Here is a 21,801-nt window from a genome sequence, read left to right on the forward strand (position 1 = left end):
GAAAACGAGTCAGATCGCGAATTTTGGCGGATTCTTTCAAAAACTAGTCAGATCGTGAATTTCGGGAGATTATATATAAAATGTTAAGCGCTCAATTATAAATTTCCGTATAATACCGTAGCGAAGCACAGGTATCTTCCTAGTTTTTGATAAATTTTAACACATTGCGTACTGAGTGCCCTTCACCCCATGCACAGCCCTGTTCCTAGCCACTTTCTAACTACCTCTAAGCTGGAGTGCATGCATTCAAATAAACTGTCAGAACTTCAATAGCTTTTGAAGGACTACTGTGTATTTTTCTATTGGCCTTCCTGAATAGTTGTTGAAATGCAGGGTATTTCTTGAAATCTATTTTGGCTCATAGTTTTCGGAAATATGGGTTTTTAATTCGGGGAACTGTTGGCCAGTAATCTTTCAGACATTATTTCTTCACCTGCCCTATCAATATACACAGAGCAATAATTTTTTTAATTTCCCTGCTAGTGACATTAGTCCACTTTAGTGTTTTAGGGGATACATTATGAGAATGTGAATTCTGCTCATAGTATAAGTTTGTCTGTTCAGCTACATACTGAAAAAATTCCTCACCAAACATAAGTCCTGCTACTTGTCCTATGTTTCCAGATTCATTAGGCCATACCTTTATACTTAGGAGCACCTTTAAAATCCTCTGGCCTAGGTTCACTGTTGTCCATAACCCAGTTGTTAGAAAACACTACATTATTTACAATATGTAGAACATTTACACCCGTAACACAATTATCAAACTCGTTCTGCTTTACGTGAGTTCCACACCTTGAAGATAAGACTATATCCTCGTCATCACTTGAAACATTTCCGTTAGAAGATATTTCATTATCGAACTCTAAATATTCAGCATCACTTAGATATTCAGAGCCTGTATCAGCACATAATTCGTGAATAATTTCATCTTTGTCTAAACACGTGCGATCCCTGGGCGCTGCCATCTTGCATGGCTCTTCGAACTTTGTAAACATGTTGTCAAGAAATGCAAAGAAAATCTATGATATGAAGAATACTCAAAAAGAAATGCGACTATCGATTGTGTAGAAACATACATAACAGTTCTATCACCCTTGACCTCCAAATACTTTCCGTATATCTCAAAAGATAGCACTAAAGTTCAGTCTGCTGCTAACACGAGTTAACTCGGGACCGGTCCGCATTGCTCGGCTATGCAAACACTAGTTTTCTCGGGACCGGTCCGCATTGTGTTAAGCTAAAGATCAGTTTTCTAGGACCATTGGTTGAAGAGAGATTGCATTTTTATGTTGGATTGTTTTCACCCCAACCTGTTTTTTGCTCTAGAAGCCATTTTAAGTATCCTCGAAAAGCTTTTTTAACGTTAAAAGTTATTGTTACCTCAAAACTTAGATAAGAAACAGACGGGGGTGATTTGATATATATATATATATATATATATCACTAGTTAGAAGATCCTTTTAAATAAATTTTAAGCAAAAAATAATTTTTCTAGAGCCATTGCTCGACGTGATATTGAATTTTTAATTTAAGGGTTGTTTTCACCCCCAACCTATTTTTTACTCATAAAATCGTTTTGAGTATCATCCAACACTTTTCCAATGTTGAAAATCATTGATAGATATCACAGGTCAGAGGAAAATTTTTGGTAAATTTTAAGTCAAAAATCAGAGTTTTGCAACCATCCATTAAGGAGATATTGAATTTTTTAAGTTACAGGATGTTTTCACTCTCTCTCTCTCTCTCTCTCTCTCTCTCTCTCTCTCTCTCTCTGACAAAAGTACATTTAACATGTTACATGCTCCTAATAAATCAACAACAACTTAAAAGAATGGTTCAAGAGTATAAAACCTATAGGTCATGTATAGCAGTAGTTTTGCCTAGTAGCCCAAGCCTACAAGCTAGTGTAGAGAAAGGCAGCCGGTTAACAAGAACAGCAAGTAGGTCTGTATGGTTTGCACATCCTCTGTCAGATTAGCACACCTTTAGCTACCTAGTTTTCTACTAGAATGCAGCACGCCCCCACGTGCCTGTCAAATTCAAAATTCCCGTGCGCTGTGACGCCATCAGTCACGTGACTGGCAACAGACAATCGGCGCTTGATTTAAACTTGGTGTAGAACACCTACTAAGTATGTACTTATTTTCATGCTATTAAACTCTTGTATGGAATGCAAACGTAACATTCCCTTACTAGAGTCGTGTTATTCACCTGTACCAGTACATTAAATTATAATCATGAATAATAAACCATTGAATGAAAAAAATCACACTCTTTACAGCTAGTGCAAACAATCCGCGCATAGTTTGTGAGACATTTCAATATAACAGTGTTCACTGTTAAAACAATATGCACTCGTCTCCTAGATAATATACAGTGCGTTCATTTATGAGAATGAAAATCCACAGCCTGTTTCCAGTCATTCGACCGGCTCAGGAATGTAATGAATGAAGCCCCCATGTAGCAGTGAGGGTAGGAACTGTGCTGTTTGCCGAAGCCTGTCACACTCCTCTGGGGGTCAATGATTAATGAATGATAGATGAAATGAAATGGTAATGGTGAGTGTTGCTGGTATGACAGACGACAGGGAAAACCGGAGTACCCGGAGAAAAACCTGTCCCACCTCCGCTTTGTCTAGCACAAATCTCACATGGAGTGACCGGGATTTAAACCACAGAACCCAGCGGTGAGAGGACGGCGCCTGCCACCTGACCCACGGAGGTGTGGTGCGTTCATTTATACACATGAGAAATCAATTAGTATAGTTGTAAGAAAACCGTGTGAAAAAAACTACAAACATGAAGAAGCACACTTAAATATACATTCCTCTTTCATTTTACACTGCAAATCCTACTTTTTCTGTCCATAATTTGCTTTGCAGTTCACTACAACAGCCTTCTCCAAGCTTTCTAGTATTAATCTGTGGCGTTTGTCTTAAAACTACCTTCAATGCGGAGAACCATTCCTCTACATCTACGGATGTGACAGAACAGTATTTGAATTTGGGAGCGAGTGTAGGTGTAAACATTCTGGCAGATCCACATTATCATTATCAACCAAATATTTGTTTATAGCTGTCATCAGGGGTCAAAAAATACCGGGCGCCTGAAAATTTTTACCTGGCGCCTGAATTTTCAAATTTGGTTTTGAAAATTTTTTTTTGAAATCCGGAGTTCCCTTACGTGTACTTTTCCATTACTTTACAAAGTAACGAGTCGTGTGGTGTTTCAGGTTTTTTTTTCTGTAGCTCACTTTTATTCTAATACAGTAGAACCTCAATAATTCGAAATCGGTTAATTCAAAATCCCGCCTAATTCGAAGAAGCTCTCGTTCCCGGAAACAAGAGATACAGTTTTGCATGTTATTTCAATTGTTTAATTCAAAATACGGATAATTCGTAATTCGAAGTACAATGTCGGCCCCATTACCGAAATTCAGACTTTTAATTCGAAACTGCCTTTACATTTTAAAACAATAGTATGTTACAGAGTAATTTCAACTCGAAATGTATCCGCTCCGCGTCATAATAGAACGCGTGTTCCTGAACGTGGAGGGGTAGCTTTCTGCACTTACACTCACTTCGGTGGGTCTACAGTGTGCTTCATGATTGCTAAGTTGAATGAAATCGGAATTCTTTTGTGTTCAACCTTTTAAGGAACGCCGTAATATCACGCAACATGCAGTGTGCGGGAAAACAGAATCCGCGAACACTGGCGATGCCGACAGTTGACGAAAAAACGTGGCAAATATAATAAATTCGTAGGCACCGAACAACATTGACATTGCCGGTGAAACTGCATTGTTTTATTTTAACGCAAGCCCAAACGGTCTTATGGTTTTAAAGGAGAAATTGCCAGCCGGGAAATTGTAGTGTGAGGGATGGGGGTCATAGTAGTACGTTGCAATGCACACGGAAGCAATATACTTTATCCCCTCGTCATAGGAAACTTCGATAAGCCACGATGTTTTAAGAGCGTCGGGCACTTTCCATGCCAGTACAAAGCATGTATAATAAAAATGCAAACAGTAAAGAAATCCAAAAAATAATGCATTTGCACAGGGGAACCGGCATAATTTATCCTCGTCTTTGAATTGTGCGACTTTTTTTCTTTCGTTGCGTGAGGTTATGTTTGTCAGCGATTTATCCAAGTGCATTATTTGAACATTGTAAATGCACATTCTTGGATACATTTTTTAAATAGTTCTTTTTTCATGGCATTTGAATGGTATAAACTGTGAATCAAGGTTAAATGCATGCAGTAACGGGCCTTAGAATATTTTATAACGCGGCAAGGGTTGGTACATCTGAATTGCGGATTGGCGGTTAATTCGAAGTCCGATTTTTGAGTCCCAACGACTTCGAATTAACGAGGTTTTACTGTATGTGCAATAAACATTTTCTGTGCTTTTGGCAGAGTCTTGAATTCTGTAATTGCTCTTCGTACCTTGGAACTTAGCCTACAAAGAATACAAAGCCTGCTTACTCGCAGTGCTCTCTTCAGAAACAGTGTCCGCCTGACGGTGCGCGTCTTGACCACTGCAGCGCTAGTTTACCACCTCACATCAGCACTCACTAGCATTGCTAATGGGTGTTAAAACCAGCACAAATTTACCTCTACAATATACTTCCTGTATAGTATATACGTTACTGAGCAGAATGAAGTAGAAAATAATAAATGTTCACCTTTTACGCCTAGGAGTTCAATTCAGCTGTGGATATTCATTTCAGATAACACACATACAGTAACTATCGAAATTTATGTCCGGCATTTAAAAGGATATAAGGTCTGCACTAGATATTTTTACTACCGTGCCGTAGATTTTCAGTGAAAAGGAACGACTTTAACCATTTTCCTTGATATTTTCTTCTCATAAATTGTTTTTCTTCTCAAGAAGTATTCTCGCTGATACTCATCCGTCATGCCATTCGCGTAGTTAGTGACAGAGGGGCACAGAAACTCCTGAAATATTATTCTGCTTAGTTCCTCAGGTTGATAACTTTTCCCACACTGTAGAACAGGATTTTTGGCAACATGTGGCAACAATAATTCTGTTAATGATTGTGCTATTTTTGGACTGCCCAGCGTTACCGTTACGTGCCCCAGTTTCATCAGCAGTGAAACAAAATTTGGCTTTGGATACGTGAGACCACCTCTGTCTTTGATTTTTATTAATGACGTTAGTGGAGATGGACTCTGGATACTACTAATTTTATCAACACACTCTTCACATGGCATGTGGTCTTCGACAACTCTTACCAAATACTCTCCAATACAGTGGAACCTCGATTATCCGTTCCCGGAAAATACATTTTCCCGGAATATGCATTCAAATTACGTGGTCCCGTGAGCATCGTAATTAAATCACGTTGTAAAAGTCCCGCATTATCCGTTCCTCGAAGAAATTATTTCATGGATCAACCGCCCAGAAATTCCAGTTCCATCAACGCTAAATCCTCGATCAATGGTTTTTTAATAAACTGTATCTCACAAAAGGACGGCTATGGCATATTTATGGATCTTGGCGTTAACGCCCCGTCACTGCGATAATTAAAGCAAGTACTGTACCTGTACCGGAAAAGCGATCGGCGGTGAACTTGCATAAGGGACCATCTTAGCATCGCATTCGGGTGGTATTGTTTAGAGAATCTCGGAAAATCATAAAGCAGGGAGTGGCGACAACAATTGCAAGGAGACACGGCGCATTTCGACAGCTCTGCTTGAAGATGGAACGAGTTTCGTCAAATGTTCGCACTTATAAAACGTCCATATTATGTCCAGGGTTAGATGTTTATATTTTTTACTTTTTTCGATCGTACTGCCGAAGAGGTTTTTGGCACTTTGCTCAGGGCACTGCAGAGTAACTGGGCTTTCAGGCAGGAATCGAAACTGCTTCTTAACACAAATTCAGTATTTTTGATATTATCGTACACGATTATGTTAGCGAGACCAAAACACATGTTGCACCTAAATGTAATTTTAAAAAAAGAAAGCCATGGGAGGTCTTGGAATTGCCTATTACTGTTAAGGTCCTAATGAAAGACTGGAAATTTTACATTTTCGTGTTAAAATACCAAAAACCGCAGTCGTTTTATTTGCGCACGTTACATTTTAAATGGTTGGTATAATTTCAAACTCGTACTGACATGTGCAGCGAGCGCGCTTCCCAGATGACCTCAAGGTCACGAATAACCGTAATTTCTGAAGTTTTGATATTTCTTTTATCTTTCCAATTTGATTGGATTTGTGACGCGCGGAATTGAATATAATGCATTCAAGAACTTTTTTAAGAATCGATACTTACATTCGAAACCATGTTTTCGAGTTCAACATAACCTTTAAAAGTCGACGTAGGCCTAATTTGCGTGATAGATTTCCAGAAACTGACTACGAACAGTACACCTGAGACCAAATTACAATGAAAGATTAAGAAATGAACGGATTTCGCCATCATTTTGGGTGCTTTCGTATCTAATGCGCTTTATTTTATTAGATGAGAGAATTAAAAACTACTTGTGGTCGATTGTCGTTTGGCTTGGCATTATTAGATTTTTCAAAGAGTTTGGCTAGCGCAATCAAAGTCGCTGAACTGAAAGAAGTCTTCACGGGAAACTGACGAAGATTCCCCTGTAAAACTGAATATAAAGTATCGAGATTTTGAACTCGCGTACCTTTAATTAATGCGGTTTCGTGGTCTAACATGCCCGCCCGGGTTCGATTGCGACCAGGTCAGACAATTTTACCTGGATATAAGTCTGGTTCCAGGTCCACTCAGCCTTCGTGATTACCTTTAATTGTGGAGCTATTCAATGGTGAGATGGCGACCCCAATCTACAGAGCCAGGAATATTGGCCGAGAGGATTCGTCGCACTGTCCATGCGCACCTCGTAATCTGGAGTCCTTCGGGCTGGGCAGCGGTCGCTTGGCAGGCAAAGTCCCACTGGGGCTGTAGTTTGGTTTGGTTTAGGAGTTTTGTAAGATTATAATTATACATATTTCATTTTTGTGATGTTTAGCCAAATTGTTGATGGTTTTCATTCATTCCCGGATTTTCCGTTTTCCCGTATTGTACGTTTTATTTTCATGGTCCTTCGAAAAACGGAGAATCGAGGTTTCACTGTATATGCCATTGCAGCACTCGACACAGAAGCGCACGGTGCTCTTTCGGCTTCCTTTTCGATGCTTTCCAGCTGTGTGTGAAAATTTCTTGCTAACTCAGGATTCGTTGCTGCCGGTTCATCCGCGTGTGCGATTTGTTCACTAACTAACGGTTGCAAAAGTTGGAAAAGATACATTTTATTTAATTTGTCCCGAAAAATAAGAAGAAAACCGTTTTGAAGCTTATAGGAGACCATTTATTCCTTTTCTGGTTATTTTTCACGAAAAACTGAAGGGTAAAAAGGAACTACTTATATATTATGTCACTTTACGTTCCACAACTATCCTTCTCTTCCTCCTGCATAGACGAGCACATTAACACGCTCTGTGATAGGAATGGGCAGCTGCACTCTTCAAATATTCCAAGGTTCAAATCACAGTTTCGACACCGGCAATTCTCAATGTGAGTTTCATGTAGAGTATACCACGGAAATAATTAAAGTATGAGAGAGCCTTCAAGTTCTGCGGTACCTACTTCATTATTTGTGGCAAATACGATGGCCATGACACCCAAGGAGTCTGCCGTTGCTTATACCTTCCAAAATAACGTGCTAATGTTGACGGACCATGTAACTACTAAATATGTTCATTCCTCCCCTGAAGAGGGAGGCGGGCTTCCTAGACGGTGGCACCGTCTCTCGGGCCAGAAGATTTATATCGAAGATAATATTTTTATCATCAGAACAGGATCAATAATAAGTAACCTAACTTTTGCCGTCACATGGTCTGCGTATTAACTGTACCATACTTTGTCTGCTTATCGCTTTAATCCATAATTCCCTAGTTGGCTCTTGGCAAGGGAATTCACGGTAACTAGTTCCAGGAACTTTATTTCTGGAGCCTTATTTACAAAGCGGTACGCAACGTACACTATTTTAATATAATTGACGTATTTTAGCAATACGATGTTACCAGTAAGCATACAACGTGTAGAAATACTGCCAACCGAGGTGTTCATGAGAGGTTGAATTGCAGCGCCTCCAGCGGCAAATATAGCATCCACAGGGCGGACAGCTATGAGTGGCTATTGGGCAGGCCTTGTATTCCTTGTAGGCTAAGCTTGGAACTGGACGTTTCAGTTCTGCGCGGGAGCTGCCTAGCGGTTATGAGAGATATCGTTGTAACCCGCCAAACAAGTATCCTTTCATGTGGACATATTGTAACACAAGTTCTATTACAGATGATCAGCTATCGGTAGCCGAGTACAAAGATCAGACCAGAGTTGTGGAGAAATGCGGAGAACTACTACGTTAAATAATTCCATAAACACTACATTACCACCATCCTTCCCATGCTTAACCGTTCCTCAACCATTGCCTCCAAAGCAGTGCTGATAAATTCCCGTGGAATTCATTCTTTGCATTTAGAACCTACGGAATGACGTGTTTATCAATTCTTGCATTTTCACCGAACACTATTTATACTTTTAATTTAATTACAGCATTTTGGTATTGAACAGTTTGTACTTTATAAATATGGTTGTTTTTATTCCTGTGCGTTTATGGAAAATTGGCAACGTAGCATCAGACATCGAAGCCCGTGAACTCGGAAGCCATTTTACGTTTCTGTGCTATACTTGAGAAAACTGCCAAAATGAAACTAACACCACCGCACGAATTGACTGATACGAGTAACAAACGGTGTACTCTTTCAGATTTCTTCGTAAGTAGGGCCCGTAAATGTAACACAGTGATACAGAAGGGAGTGAATGTGAGAAAATACTTTATGGAAGTGCCGACTGTAGAGTTCAGGACGACAATGACCAGCGTGAAATCAAAAATACGTCGAAATTTCAATTTTCAGGCAAACGGAAATTTCAGCACATTCAGCGAAGTGTGTAAAGAAAATGAATGCTAATGTCACAGCGTATGAATGCATTGTACATGGCAACTTATCATATTGCAAAAAATAACAGACCCTACACTGATTTTGAAGGTTTGCTTACATTGTTACGCAAGCTGAATGTTACTGATTCAGAGAAGTATGAGAATGATACACAATGCAGAGAATCGTAGCTTGAATGAATACGGTGGCTGTGCTATGAAGAAGGAATTGCGAAGTGTAATTTATGCAGTAACTTTCGTAGTATTGCCGATAAACATTCTAAAGGTGTATCCGAATTTTCAGGACCATTTAAACTGGAAACGTTTAAAACATACGAAATATCCTATCCTCACTCGAAGTGTCAGGAGGCTGAAAAAATGGCGTAACAGCCCCAAAGGGCCTTGACCTACCAAGTGATCGCTGCTCAGCCCGGAGGCCTGCAGATTATGAGGTGTCGTGCGGTCAGCACGACGAATCCTCTCGGCCGTTATCATTAGCTTTCTTGCCGGGGCCGCCATCTCACCGTCAGATAGCTCCTCAATTGTAATCGTGTAGGCTGAGTGGACCTCGAACCAGCCCTCAGATCCACGTCAACATCCCTAACCTGGCCGGGAATCGAATCCGGGGCCTCCAGGTAAGAGGCAGGCACGCTACCACTACACCGGGGGGCCGGTAGGAGGCTGAAAGTTTCATGAAAAATCCTGAATGTGTACTTTAAGCGAGGTGCGTCAAGAAAATGAATGCTAATATGTTACAGCATATGAATGCATTGTTCATGGCATCTTATCATACTGAAAAAAAAAAAAAAAAGAACACTATACTGATTTCGAAGGTTTGTTTGCATTGTAAAGCAATTTGAATGTTACTGGTGGGAAATCAAACAGGCACATGTAGTGTAATTTTAAAAGACGCTGACCTTGAAGGTGACTGGTGGTTATTTGGGTTAGTATCTCTTAAAATATAAATTTCCATTCTTATATGAACTGGGACTATACAACTTAAGGCCACATTTCAAAAATAATACGTAGCTTGATCCTAGTCTAGCCTGTGGTGTTCATAATGTATATTTGCGAAAAATGTGCTGGCTGCTGAATTATTTCTATTTTCTTCTACCCCTGGCTATCATGATGGCGTAGCCAGAACTTTGTTTAAGGATATCACAGTATTTTGTTCGCAGACAGGATCAGAGGTTTCCTGTGATAGCCTCTAGTTTGTGCTTCACTTTTATCCATAATCTCCAGCGAATTACCAAGATGCAACTCGCGTGTTTTTAGCGTCTTGAAAGATTACAGTATGATTTGGAAGTGTCGTGATACATGCCAGTTCCCTTTGAACCGTTTCATCGGCAAAACAGTTTACGGCTTTAATTACTTTACATTTTGTTGAAGAGTGCTTGTAAAACATGTTAAAATATCCATAATATAACTCAAAAACATGCACAATAAGTACAAAATTTTAAATGCATGCACTAATCTCACATGTATGTACAGTGAAACCTCGATTCTCCGTTTTCCGAGGGACCATGAAAATAAAACGTACAATACGGGAAAACGGAAAATCCGGGAATGAATGAAAACCATCAACAATTTGGCTAAACATCACAAAGATGAAATATGTATAATTATAATCTTACAAAAACTCCTAAACCAAACCAAACTACAGCCCCAGTGGGACTTTCTGCCAAGCGACCGCTGCTCAGCCCGAAGGCCTGCAGATTACGAGGTGCGCATGGTCAGTGCGACGAATCCTCTCGGCCGATATTCCTGCCTTTGTAGATCGGGGTCGCCATCTCACCATTAGATAGCTCCACAATTAAAGGTAATCACATAGGCTGAGTGGACCTGGAACCAGACTTACATCCAGGTAAAATTGCCTGACCTGGTCGCAATTGAACCGGGGCCCTCTGGATGTGAGGCGGGCATGTTAGACCACGAAAGTGCATTAATTACCGGTACGCGAGTTCAAAATCTCGATACCTTATATTCAATTTTACAGGAGAATCTTCGTCATTTTCCCGTGAAAACGTCTTTCAGTTCAGCAACTTTGATTACGCTAGCCAAACTCTTCGATAAATCTAACAACGCCAAGCCAAACGACAATCGACCAAAAGTAGTTTTTAATTCTCTCATCTAATAAAATAAAGCACATTAGATACAAAAGCACCCAAAATGATGGCGAAATCCGTTCATTTCTTAATCTTTCATTGTAATTTGGTCTCCGGTATACTGTTCGTAGTCAGTTTCTGGAAATCTCGTACCGCGCAAATTAGGCCTACATCGACTTTTAAAGGTTATGTTGAACTCGAAAACATGGTTTCGAATGTATGTATCGATTCTTGAAAGTTCTCGAATGCATTAAATTCAATTATGCGCGTCACAAATCCAATCAAATTGGAAAGATAAAAGAAATATCAAAACTTCAGAAATTACGGTTATTCGTGACCTTAAGGTCATCTGGAAAGCGCGCTCACTGCTCATGTCAGTACGAGTTTGAAATGATACCAACCATTTAAAATGTAACGTGCGCAAATAAAACGACTGCGGTTTTTGGTATTTTAACACGAAAACGTAAAATTCCCAGTCTTACATTAGAATCTAAACAGTAATAGGCAATCCCAAGACCTCCCATGGCTTTCTTTTTTTAAAATGTAAGGTGCAACGTCCGTTTTGGTCTCGCTAACATAATTATGTACGATAATATCAAAAATACTGAATTTGTGTTAAGAAGGAGCAGTTTCGATTCCTGCCTGAAAGCCCAGTTACTCTGCAGTGCCCTGAGCAAAGTGCCGAAAACCTCTTCGGCAGTACGATCGAAAAAATGACAAAATATAAACATCTAACCCTGGACATAATATGGACGTTTTATAAGTGCGAACGTTTGACGAAACTCGTTCTGTCTTCAAGCAGAGCTGTCGAAATGCGCCGTGTCTCCTTGCAATTGTTGTGGCCACTCTCTGCTTTATGATTTTCCGAGATTCTCTAAACAATACCACCCGAATGCGATGCTAAGATGGTCCCTTATGCAAGTTCACCGCCGACTGCTTTTCCAGTACCGGTACAGTAGGCCCTACTTGCTTTAATTATCGCAGTGATCCATAAATATTCCATAGCTGTCCTTTCGTGAGATACAGTTTATTAAAAAACGATTGATAGAGGATTTAGCATTGATGGGACTGGAATTTCTGGACGGTTGATCCGGGAAATCGTTTCTTCGAGGAACGGATAATGCGGGACTTTTACAACGTGATTTAATTACGATGCTCGCGGGACCGCGTAATTTGAACGCATATTCCGGGAAAACGTATTTTCCGGGAACGGATAATCGAGGTTCCACTGTATATGTACTGTTATATGTGCCCCAGGCACTATTAAACTCAATAATTTGTCCAATTTTACTTTCAAATGCACTTCTTTGTTGTTTTGGAGGTCTACATATCGGCAAACAAAATATGCATTTGGATACAAATCCAATGTCTAATCGTCATCCAATCCATCTTCAGGAATATATCCGCCTTCCAGATCAGCTCTGTATCCTTTTCTCATAATGAACGAGCCATCCTACAAAAATATTTAAAGGATAGTACCCATCGTGCATTATGATGTATTTCTAAATCATATAAATAATTCAAATTTCAACAAGTGATTGAGCGAATATTTTAAATATACACATCTAGAATGAAGTCGATACTTCTACTATTTTAGGAATTTTTTTTGTATGTGAAGTGATCTCCCATAAATTAAGGGTAACATTTATTTAAAAAGCACAAAACCACATAGTTCGCATACAATCTGTAAACTGCCAATTTTAAACAGAAGAGTGATGAAATCAATGGGATGTTTCTAAAATATTAGATACAGTAGAAGTCTGATAGTCCAGCATGTTCGGGACCAGCCCGGTGCCGGATTACCGAAAATGCTGGACTATCGGGCAATACCTCTTACTACGATATAGATTAAGGCGTATAGCGAAAACAGCTGTAGCACGGCATTTTGCAGTAAAATGGTAATCAGCAGAATCATTAGTTTAATAACGTTAGCTCAAAATTAGGCCAGCTCCAAATTTTCATTCAACACATTCAATTTACATACATGTACTGTACAATATTTTACTATGACTTGAAAAACTCTCGAATTTTTTTTGTTGTCGAGATCGTTGTCACTTGGCATTAAAGTTATTTCTGATGATATGTATTTCTATTCTCACATTTCTCCAGGCGTTTGATGATTTCCAGTTTCTTGTTGATGGTCAGACTTACATGCTTACGTTTCTCTCCTGATTTGGAACTTGAAGAAGGTTTCGAAAACATTGTCACTGCTTAAATACCGAGAAAACTTCCACAAGGCACTTTGATATGTATGTTCACTACACTACTGTACTAGTGTAATACGGATCCTAGATCGCAAGAAAAATACTGTGGCGAAAAGTGCTCGCAATCAAAACAATGAATTGAGCCTGTGTGTGGTGACAGCCAACAATGCCGATTGTGTCTAATAATAGCAGATGCGTAGTGGACACACGTAGTGGTTTCAAACCGAGCTGTGCCCTTTAAGTGTCAACAACGTAAAAAAATAACATTAAAAATTCTGGAATGGTGCCGGACCATCGGACGTTCCGGACTGTTACATGCCGGACTAATGGAATTCTACTGTACTAGATTTTTAGTCTTGCTCACAAAATATCTTGAGCAGTCACTTTCTTCTCCTGAACTGTCCTTACAAACGTCTTCAGAACTATCAGACTCACTAAACTCGATGTCGAACTCATCTCACTCCACTAACCCATGAACGGCTATGGTATCGTGTGGATGTATTGGGAAACAAGGCGAGACTTGTCATAACAATTTAGTTGCTAGGGCTATGATTCAAAACAACTTTGAAACTTTACATAGTTCCTTGCACCTCAACGAAAATACAACCATCAACTTGAACAATGAGAGGTGAGACACCTATTTAAACATTTGAATCTAATGTTTTCAGACGTTGGTTGATGTTTTTCCAGCTCATACTTGTTTGATGAATGTATGGAGCCATATTTTGGCCACTGAATTAGAGGGAAGCCTATACGCTTTACACAGAATTGTTGCTTCACTGCTTGTGGGATCCAGAGATAGGCTGTAATGATCTCTCTAACATCCAAAGGAAGAAAGCAAAGTCAGGCAGATATTGGGTACAAGCAAATGGATCATTGATTGCTTGGCAAGTGCACAAAATTTAATTGCATGAAGCATGTTAGCCTCTTACACTGAACATTGCTTTGTTGCTTACCATATCTAATACTATAAATTTATCACACAAGTAACTATTTATTTGAATTTCAAATCATTTGGATGGAAGAAAATTCTATGTGTATTAATGGGTAAACAAGTTCACTGCTGATCACTTTCCCAGTGCTTGCTCTAATTACCGCAATGATGGGACTTTAACGTGAAGATCCATAGATATGTTGTACTCGTCCTTTTGTGAGACACTGTTTCTTGAAAAATACTTGATTGAGGATTTAGCATTGATGGACTGAAATTTCAGGATGGTTGACATGAGAATCTTTTCTTCAAGGAATTTGTGGGATTTTTAATACGTTTTAATTAGGATACTTGTGGGATCACGTAATTTGGACAAATAATCTAGGAAAGTGTTTGGGAATAGATAATTGAATGGCTAAATGCAGAAAGGGAACATGTCCAGTTTGACAAATTCTAGGGAAATGACTAAAAACAATATTACGTCCATACGGTACTTAGTATTATCTTTGTGCTAATGGGAGATTAAAGGCATATTGTCGGAATGATTTTACATGGATTTTTAATCATCCGTCTTAACAAACATACTCAGAATTATCAGTAGAAGTTTTGGGACATGTTCCCTTTCTGCACTTAACGATATCACATTAATAAGTATATTTAATTATATTGGCCAGGGAGTAAAAAAAAAAAAAAAAAAGCAAAGATTAAGGTTATGTGATCATGTAATTATGCATAAAATACACTTTATTTCAGATTATGATACATTTAAGAAATGTTATATGCCATTACTTACACTGGAGGTTAGGGAAGTGTGCTCCTGTATGTCACTGTCATGACATCATGGTGTATGATGGTATACTAGTCTGTTGGTCAATCAAACAACTCTCTCCAGAAAATGTTGTATGTGTCTGGAATGTACAGTTCACATTTCCGTAGATCTTCTGCTTCAGGAGGGGCAGTTTCCCGGAGTAGGCTTTTTCTGTCGGCAGTTCAATTTTCCCGCAAGCAGTATTCCTAAGTTTGAAAGTACGGCTTATTAAGCCACCAATGAAATCGCTAGTCATCACATGTTCTGACTTGGAACATTATTTCCCATTGAAAAATCTGAGTAACAAGTTTTCTTAAACAGACATGGCGACCATGCGTTCCAGTTAATAATACTGTCTTGATTAACTTCGAAAACATTGAACTTTTTCTTCTTGATAGATGCTCAATGTACGAGTTCACAGTATTGCTTAACTGTGTATATTCTGTCTGCCTTACGAAGTACTTTCTTAATGAGACTGAAGTCCCTGTCACAGGGCAGCAGAAATGAGTGGCCCCTCTGGGGAAAGTACTATTTTATTACCCTGAACTGGCATGTTTCAGCTAAACGCATCAAGAATCTCACTAAAATATTGTTTTTATTTTGTCCAGGACAGTTATCAGTGAACAAGTGAAGTTCTGATATGCTTGGGCTTACTTCAGTGTCATTGTAGTCTTTCAAGAAACTGGTAATTTTTTTGCTACCCCTTCATGATACACATGACATTTCATATTGTGCGTTCTCAAATTATGTATGCCAAACGTATTCACACTTAACTGCCTGTAATAGTATATGTCTTGCACAGGAATATGTGGCAATGAAACAGTTGCCTTGTAATCGAAACACAGACCAAGCACACTTTCCCAGTGTTCACATCTTGCAGTCATTTCTTTTAATGCACGATAGAATTTCTGGCGTCTGAGCTTGTGTATCAACAATTCTGCAGCAGCAACCCTTTGGCACTATCACACAGAAACGTACTCTTGATTTTACGAGGGAATTCTTCACAAGTACTGCAGGTATCCTTTTCAGGTCTGCCAAACTGCAAAGAAAAGTTATGTTTAAAATACTTCCAGTAAAATTGGTACTTTACCTTAGAATCAGGATACAGTACCATAAACATTTTATACATCTCCTTCATAGATAATCTTGCATCTAAATATTTTATTTCTGTTCCCGGGTAATGTGAAGACTCGGTGGGAAAAGACGATATATGAGCATGAATTTGTATAATACCAATATAATGGTCCGTTATTGGACATTATAAATTTTCCAGCTAACTCATTCTTGGTTGCCTGCGTTTCGCCCTCGTGTGCTAAGTTAGGCTCATCAGTTGGGACTTAGCACACCACCCAAGACGCAAGGCTAGTGCATACCGTGGAGGCCACTGCATAGGCTATTTGAAGCCACCAGCAGTGCCAATGCACTATGGGAGCTATGTCTCATTTCCAAAAATAGATGCCTGCCTGGCCATCATATGATATAGATGTTGATTCCCATAGGGAACCTAAAATTTATAATGTCCAATAACGGACCATTATATTGGTATTATAAATTTACTCATTCAGGACAAATATTTTAGGTTACCTATGGGAATCAATATCTATATCACATGAATTTGTAGGCACACATTTCCAGAAATAGCATTTGCACTTGATGATTAACCACGTACTGTTTTAGAAGTGTCAGCAAACGATAAACCCTCTTAGGTGTTACGCCATGAGCTCGCTGAAATCCAGTTTTGCAAACTCGAACACGGCACGATTCACAAAGCACGTGATACTTCGCAACAGAGATCTTTGTTTTTTTATATTAGTATCTTCCCTAGAACGTTTCCGTCTTGCTTCTTCCCTTTCTATGAGTTGTTGTAGGTGTATGTATATCCTGCTCGTCTTTTGTGTTCATTCCATTGAATGTTTCCATGATTTGCAGCATTCTTCGTCCGTAACATCAACCAAACAGCCGCATCGACATCTGTTGAAAGAGTTCAGTAACTTAGGAGTCAGCTTTTACATACGATGGCAATATTTCCAACAACCACAGGACTTGGAATAATATGAAGAAACACTTTTAGGCTATACATACCCACATCCAATATATTTCTTTCTTCCAGGAACATTTTCGCCTGCCCAGTTCACGTAAGACTCGCCCTTCACCCTACACCTTTCATTACACCTTTCTTTCTCTTTCTGTCTGGAGAGCTACACATGCCATCATCTTGAAGTAGCCGTTTTCCATAAATCAAATAAAACTTTTGTTTTATTAGAAGCTGCTGTAGATATGACAGGTCTACCAATCGTACAAAACTGTTCTCTGCGGAAAGGAAAAATGTACAGGACATGTTCCCTTTCTGCATCAAATTGCATATTCCTCATGCTTATTTCATACATGTCTACTTATGGAAGAGATTCCCTTTCTGTAGAGAACGAAGCGGCTAGGTCCAAAGCATTTCTGGTTAAAAAGGAGTTTCGTGAAAAAGTGGAATGTTCCCTTTCTGCATTTAGCCATTCAATTGAGGTTCCACTGCAGTAGTTTGTATAATATGAATTTTGCAAATAAAGTTTGAATAGTATATTTACACTGTCTTAATAAAGTAAAATACCTCTCACAGGTATGATATTTTTTTCATTTGTTTCATGTTTGTTTAAATGATATACTCTGGTATTCCTTCTTGTAACTTGTTTTTTTTTTTTTTTTAAAGAAATGTGGTTGAAATTTTTGCAGTAAGATTTATGTCAGTGGTTGTTTTTATTCCTTACTGTTCTCGTAAACGTAGTGAAGACAATACTTGGGAACCAGAGGAGAATCTTGATTGCCCAGATTTGATCTCTGAATATGAAGACAACAGAAAAAAGAGAGAAGCAGCCAAGAAGGAAGAAAGGAAAAGAAAACCTGGAAATGCACCAGATGATAAGAAACCTGCTTCAAAAAAGAAACATGTTGAGGTAAGCACAGTACTTCAGTAGTGTTCTTGGCAGGATTTTTTTTAATTGGTGGAGAAAAAAAAGAATTTTATTGTTTATGGTTGTTGAATTCAATTAGTTTTGCATAAGGTTAATTATGTCCGATTTGTGAAATCATATGTATATTTTGTGCTCTTAGAATCAAATTCTAAACTGATGTCATTTATTACATAAATGTAACTTTGATGTGATAATTGATGAGTGTACAGTTAAACTTGTATGAACAGTAAGTTGGGGCCACATGTATTCAGTTATAGCAAGTGGGAATTTTATATTGTGGAAACTAGGCAGCATGTAAACATATCTTCTTATAACTCCGTTTCTAGCTGATGCGGTTTTAACCTTTCTGATGTATTTAATTTTTTTCTTATTAAATATATGGATATTCATTGGCAACACAGGTATGGAGAAATGGCGTGGTTTGAACGTTACTGGGCGATAGAAGCTGAATCATCTTTAATTACTTAAGTTGCAAACCACCTCAATCCAAGGCCGTGTCTCTCTGTTGAATTAGGTGGGGCTTACAACATTAAGGGCCTGTACTACGACTGTCAGATAAACAGCCAGATACGTAGGCTGCAGTTTTGCAAACTAGAAGTTAAATATTTTCTTGCGTACTACCAACGGATTTTAACTACGGTATTGTAATGCGGAAGATGTAGTAACATTTTTATTGGGTTGGTAATAAGGTTACTGAAAATATAGTGAAATTTAGCGCGGTGGTACACGTGTTCCCTTGTGTTTTCGCTTGTTTAGCTCTATTCCTTTTGAAATTGTATTACTATAGTCCAATATCAGACTTTTATTAAGCTATAATGTGGAAGTCCAGGTCAAAAACAGAATTAGGACTGAAATATACACATACGAAGAAATGTTAAAATTAATTAACTGTATAACGAAACTGAAACTGTTATAGAAAATAAATGTAACCTGGACGCAAAAGTTAAGATTCAGGTTATGTATCTTTTTTGTCTAGTACTATTTACGAGGCTGCGCGTTACGTCGAAAGTAAAGTTTATATTCGCAATTAATGCCATTGATGCAGCGTGGGATCATTAATTTTATTATTAATTCAAAAATTGTTTGCTCATTGAATAAGTACCGGTAGTTAGTTTCTTTCTTTTCAATACAACGTGGGAATAGTAACTGGCAAGCATTTATCTCACTTTAGCGTAAATACTTTTGTAGCAAGTTGTTATGAAGTAAAAGAAATATAACCTCCTTAACATCCTCATTCGACGGACGAATCGCCATGAACAACGTCGTATACCTTTACTCCATATGTGCGTCGCGGATAGATTTGGAATAGAACCCACACTTTTTGACACGCATTTTAATGATTAGGAAATGTGTGCTATCGCCTCTAGTACCCAACCGGCTACAATTTACAAGGTAAAAAAATGTTAAACTATTGGGACTCGAACCCACGAAAAAATGCTTATCAGCAAACTTTGCTGCCCTAACGACCACGGCTACCCATGAAGGTTGCGATGAGCAGCGTGTGTACTACTGATATACTCAGTAGCAACAACTTTCTAGCTTGGGAAATCTTTTAGAATTCTGTGATAGCTGGACAGGAAGCATGACATACTTCATAAATATATACATAAATTACATTGTAACAACTTAATTTCGCACAGCATCATGCAGATGTAGATTAATCTTCATGAGTAGCCATCTTGATTCTTTACGGTAGCGTCCCCGATGAGAGCTAAGTCCCAGATAAGAGCGTTAACAGCCTCTCCAACTTCGGCATAGCTATACTCGAGAATATTTTCCCAGATTGCACATAAACGAAAGTCGTAGTACGCGGTTTCAACCGAACTTCCAGATAAATGTCCAAACTGGCAAATAAATTTTTACCGCACTTTTATCTGGCTGTCGTAGTACAGGCCCTTAATAAGGCATGAAGCTTCTCAGCATTTGGAGCTGGATGCTATTAAACAATATTTCATTGAGCCCCTGTTGCACCGACACAGATAAGGTGTAATAGTGACTATGAATGCAATAGGAAAGGGCTGGGCGTGGTAAGCGACCATGTCTTGATTAACTCTTTCCTGCGGATTGCGTAGTAAAGCGTACTGGAGTCGCAAATTGTCTCCCGCGGGTTGCGTAGTAAAGCGTACTCGACTTTCAAACCGACTTCCTCTGCCATCTGTCTGATAAACATATACAGTAAAAACCTCGTTAATTCGAAGTCGTTGGGACTCAAAAATCGGACTTCGAATTACGTGATTTCGAATTAACCGCCAATTCGCAATTCAGAAGTACCAACCCTTGCCGCGTTACAAAATATTCTAAGGCCCGTTACAGCATGCATTTAACCTTGATTCACAGTTTATACCTTTCAAATGCCGTGAAAAAAGAACTATTTCCAAAATGTATCCAAGAAGGTGCATTTACAGTATTCAAATAATATACTCGGATATCTCACTGGTAAACATAACCTCACGCAACGAAAGAAAGAAGAAAAAAAAGCACGATTCAAAGACGAGGAGAAATCTATGCTCGCTCCCATGTGCAAGTGCTTTATTAATTGGATCACTATACTGTATGCATTTTAGATGCCTTGTATTTACACAGAAAGTACCCGATGCCCTTAAAATCGAACTTTCCTATGACTCTATCCTTGTACGATTTCCCGCCATGGCACTTCTCTCGTACTTCAGAAATGTAAACACTTGCCGCGTCACGAAGTATTCTAAGACCCATTAATACATGCAATCACCTCGATTCACAGTTTAAACCTTTCAAATGCTATGGAAAAAACTATTTCCGAAATGTATCCAACAAGGTGCATTTACAATGTTCAAATAATGCACTTGGATAAATCACTGACAAACATAACCTCACGCAACGAAAGAAAAAAATCGCACAATTCAAAGACGAGGATAAATTATGCCGGTTCCCCTGTGCAAATGCATCATTTTTTGGATTTCTTTACTGTTTGCATTTTTATTATAGATGCTTTGTACTGGCATGGAAAGTGCCGGACGCTCTTAAAACATCGTGTCTTATCGAAGTTTCCTATGACGGGGGAATAAAGTATCTCGCTTCCATGTGCATGGCAACGCACTACTATGACCCCCATCCCTCACACTGTACGATTTCCAGGCTGGCAATTTCTCCTTTAAAACAATAAGACCGTTTGGGCTCGCATTAAAATAAAGCAATGCAGTTTCACCGGCATGTCAATATTGTTCGGTGCCTACGAATTTATTATATTTGCCACGTTTTTTCGTCACCTGTCGGCATCGCCAATGTTCGCGGATTCTGTTTTCCCGCACACTGCATGTTGCGTGATATTACGGCGTTCCTTAAAAGGTTGAACAAACAAGAATTCCGATTTCATTCAACTTAGCAATCATGAAGCGCACTGTTGACCCACCAAAGTGAGTATAAGTACTGAAAGCTACCCCTCCATGTTCCGGAACGCGCGTTCTATTATGACGCGGAGCGGATAAATTTTGAGTTGAAATTACTCTGTAACATCCTATTGTTTTAAAATGTAACGGCAGTTTCGTATTAAAAGTCTGAATTTCGGTAATGGGGCCGACATTGTACTTCGAATTACGAATTATCCATATTTCGAATTAAACGATTGAAATAACATGCAAAACTGTATCTCATGTTTCCGGGAACGAGAGCTTCTTCGAATTAGGCGGGATTTTGAATTAACCAATTTCGAATTATCGAGGTTCTACTGTAACATTTTGGAACCAGTGAATTCCCTGCGCTTCCTAGATCCCACTGGCATGCGCGGAATCCTATAATAAAGTGTTCTTTTATACGTTTTCTTAGATAGAACAG

At 38.9% G+C, this 21,801-nt stretch overlaps 1 protein-coding gene across 2 annotated transcripts in view; it reads left to right on the forward strand.

Annotated features, from left to right (window-relative positions):
• Positions 1–21,801, forward strand: part of LOC136866167 (chromobox protein homolog 1) — a 92,171-nt gene that overhangs the window by 33,551 nt on the left and 36,819 nt on the right. Inside the window, exon 4 of one of the 2 annotated variants that reach the window (XM_067142893.2) lies at positions 17,790–17,973. In XM_067142893.2, the coding sequence (XP_066998994.1) occupies positions 17,790–17,973 (184 nt within the window). The remainder of the gene's footprint in view (positions 1–17,789; positions 17,974–21,801) is intronic. The other variant, XM_067142894.2, reaches the window with a different exon arrangement.

This window comes from Anabrus simplex, chromosome 3 (assembly GCF_040414725.1).
Source record: "Anabrus simplex isolate iqAnaSimp1 chromosome 3, ASM4041472v1, whole genome shotgun sequence".
In the NCBI taxonomy this organism is placed as follows: domain Eukaryota; kingdom Metazoa; phylum Arthropoda; class Insecta; order Orthoptera; family Tettigoniidae; genus Anabrus; species Anabrus simplex.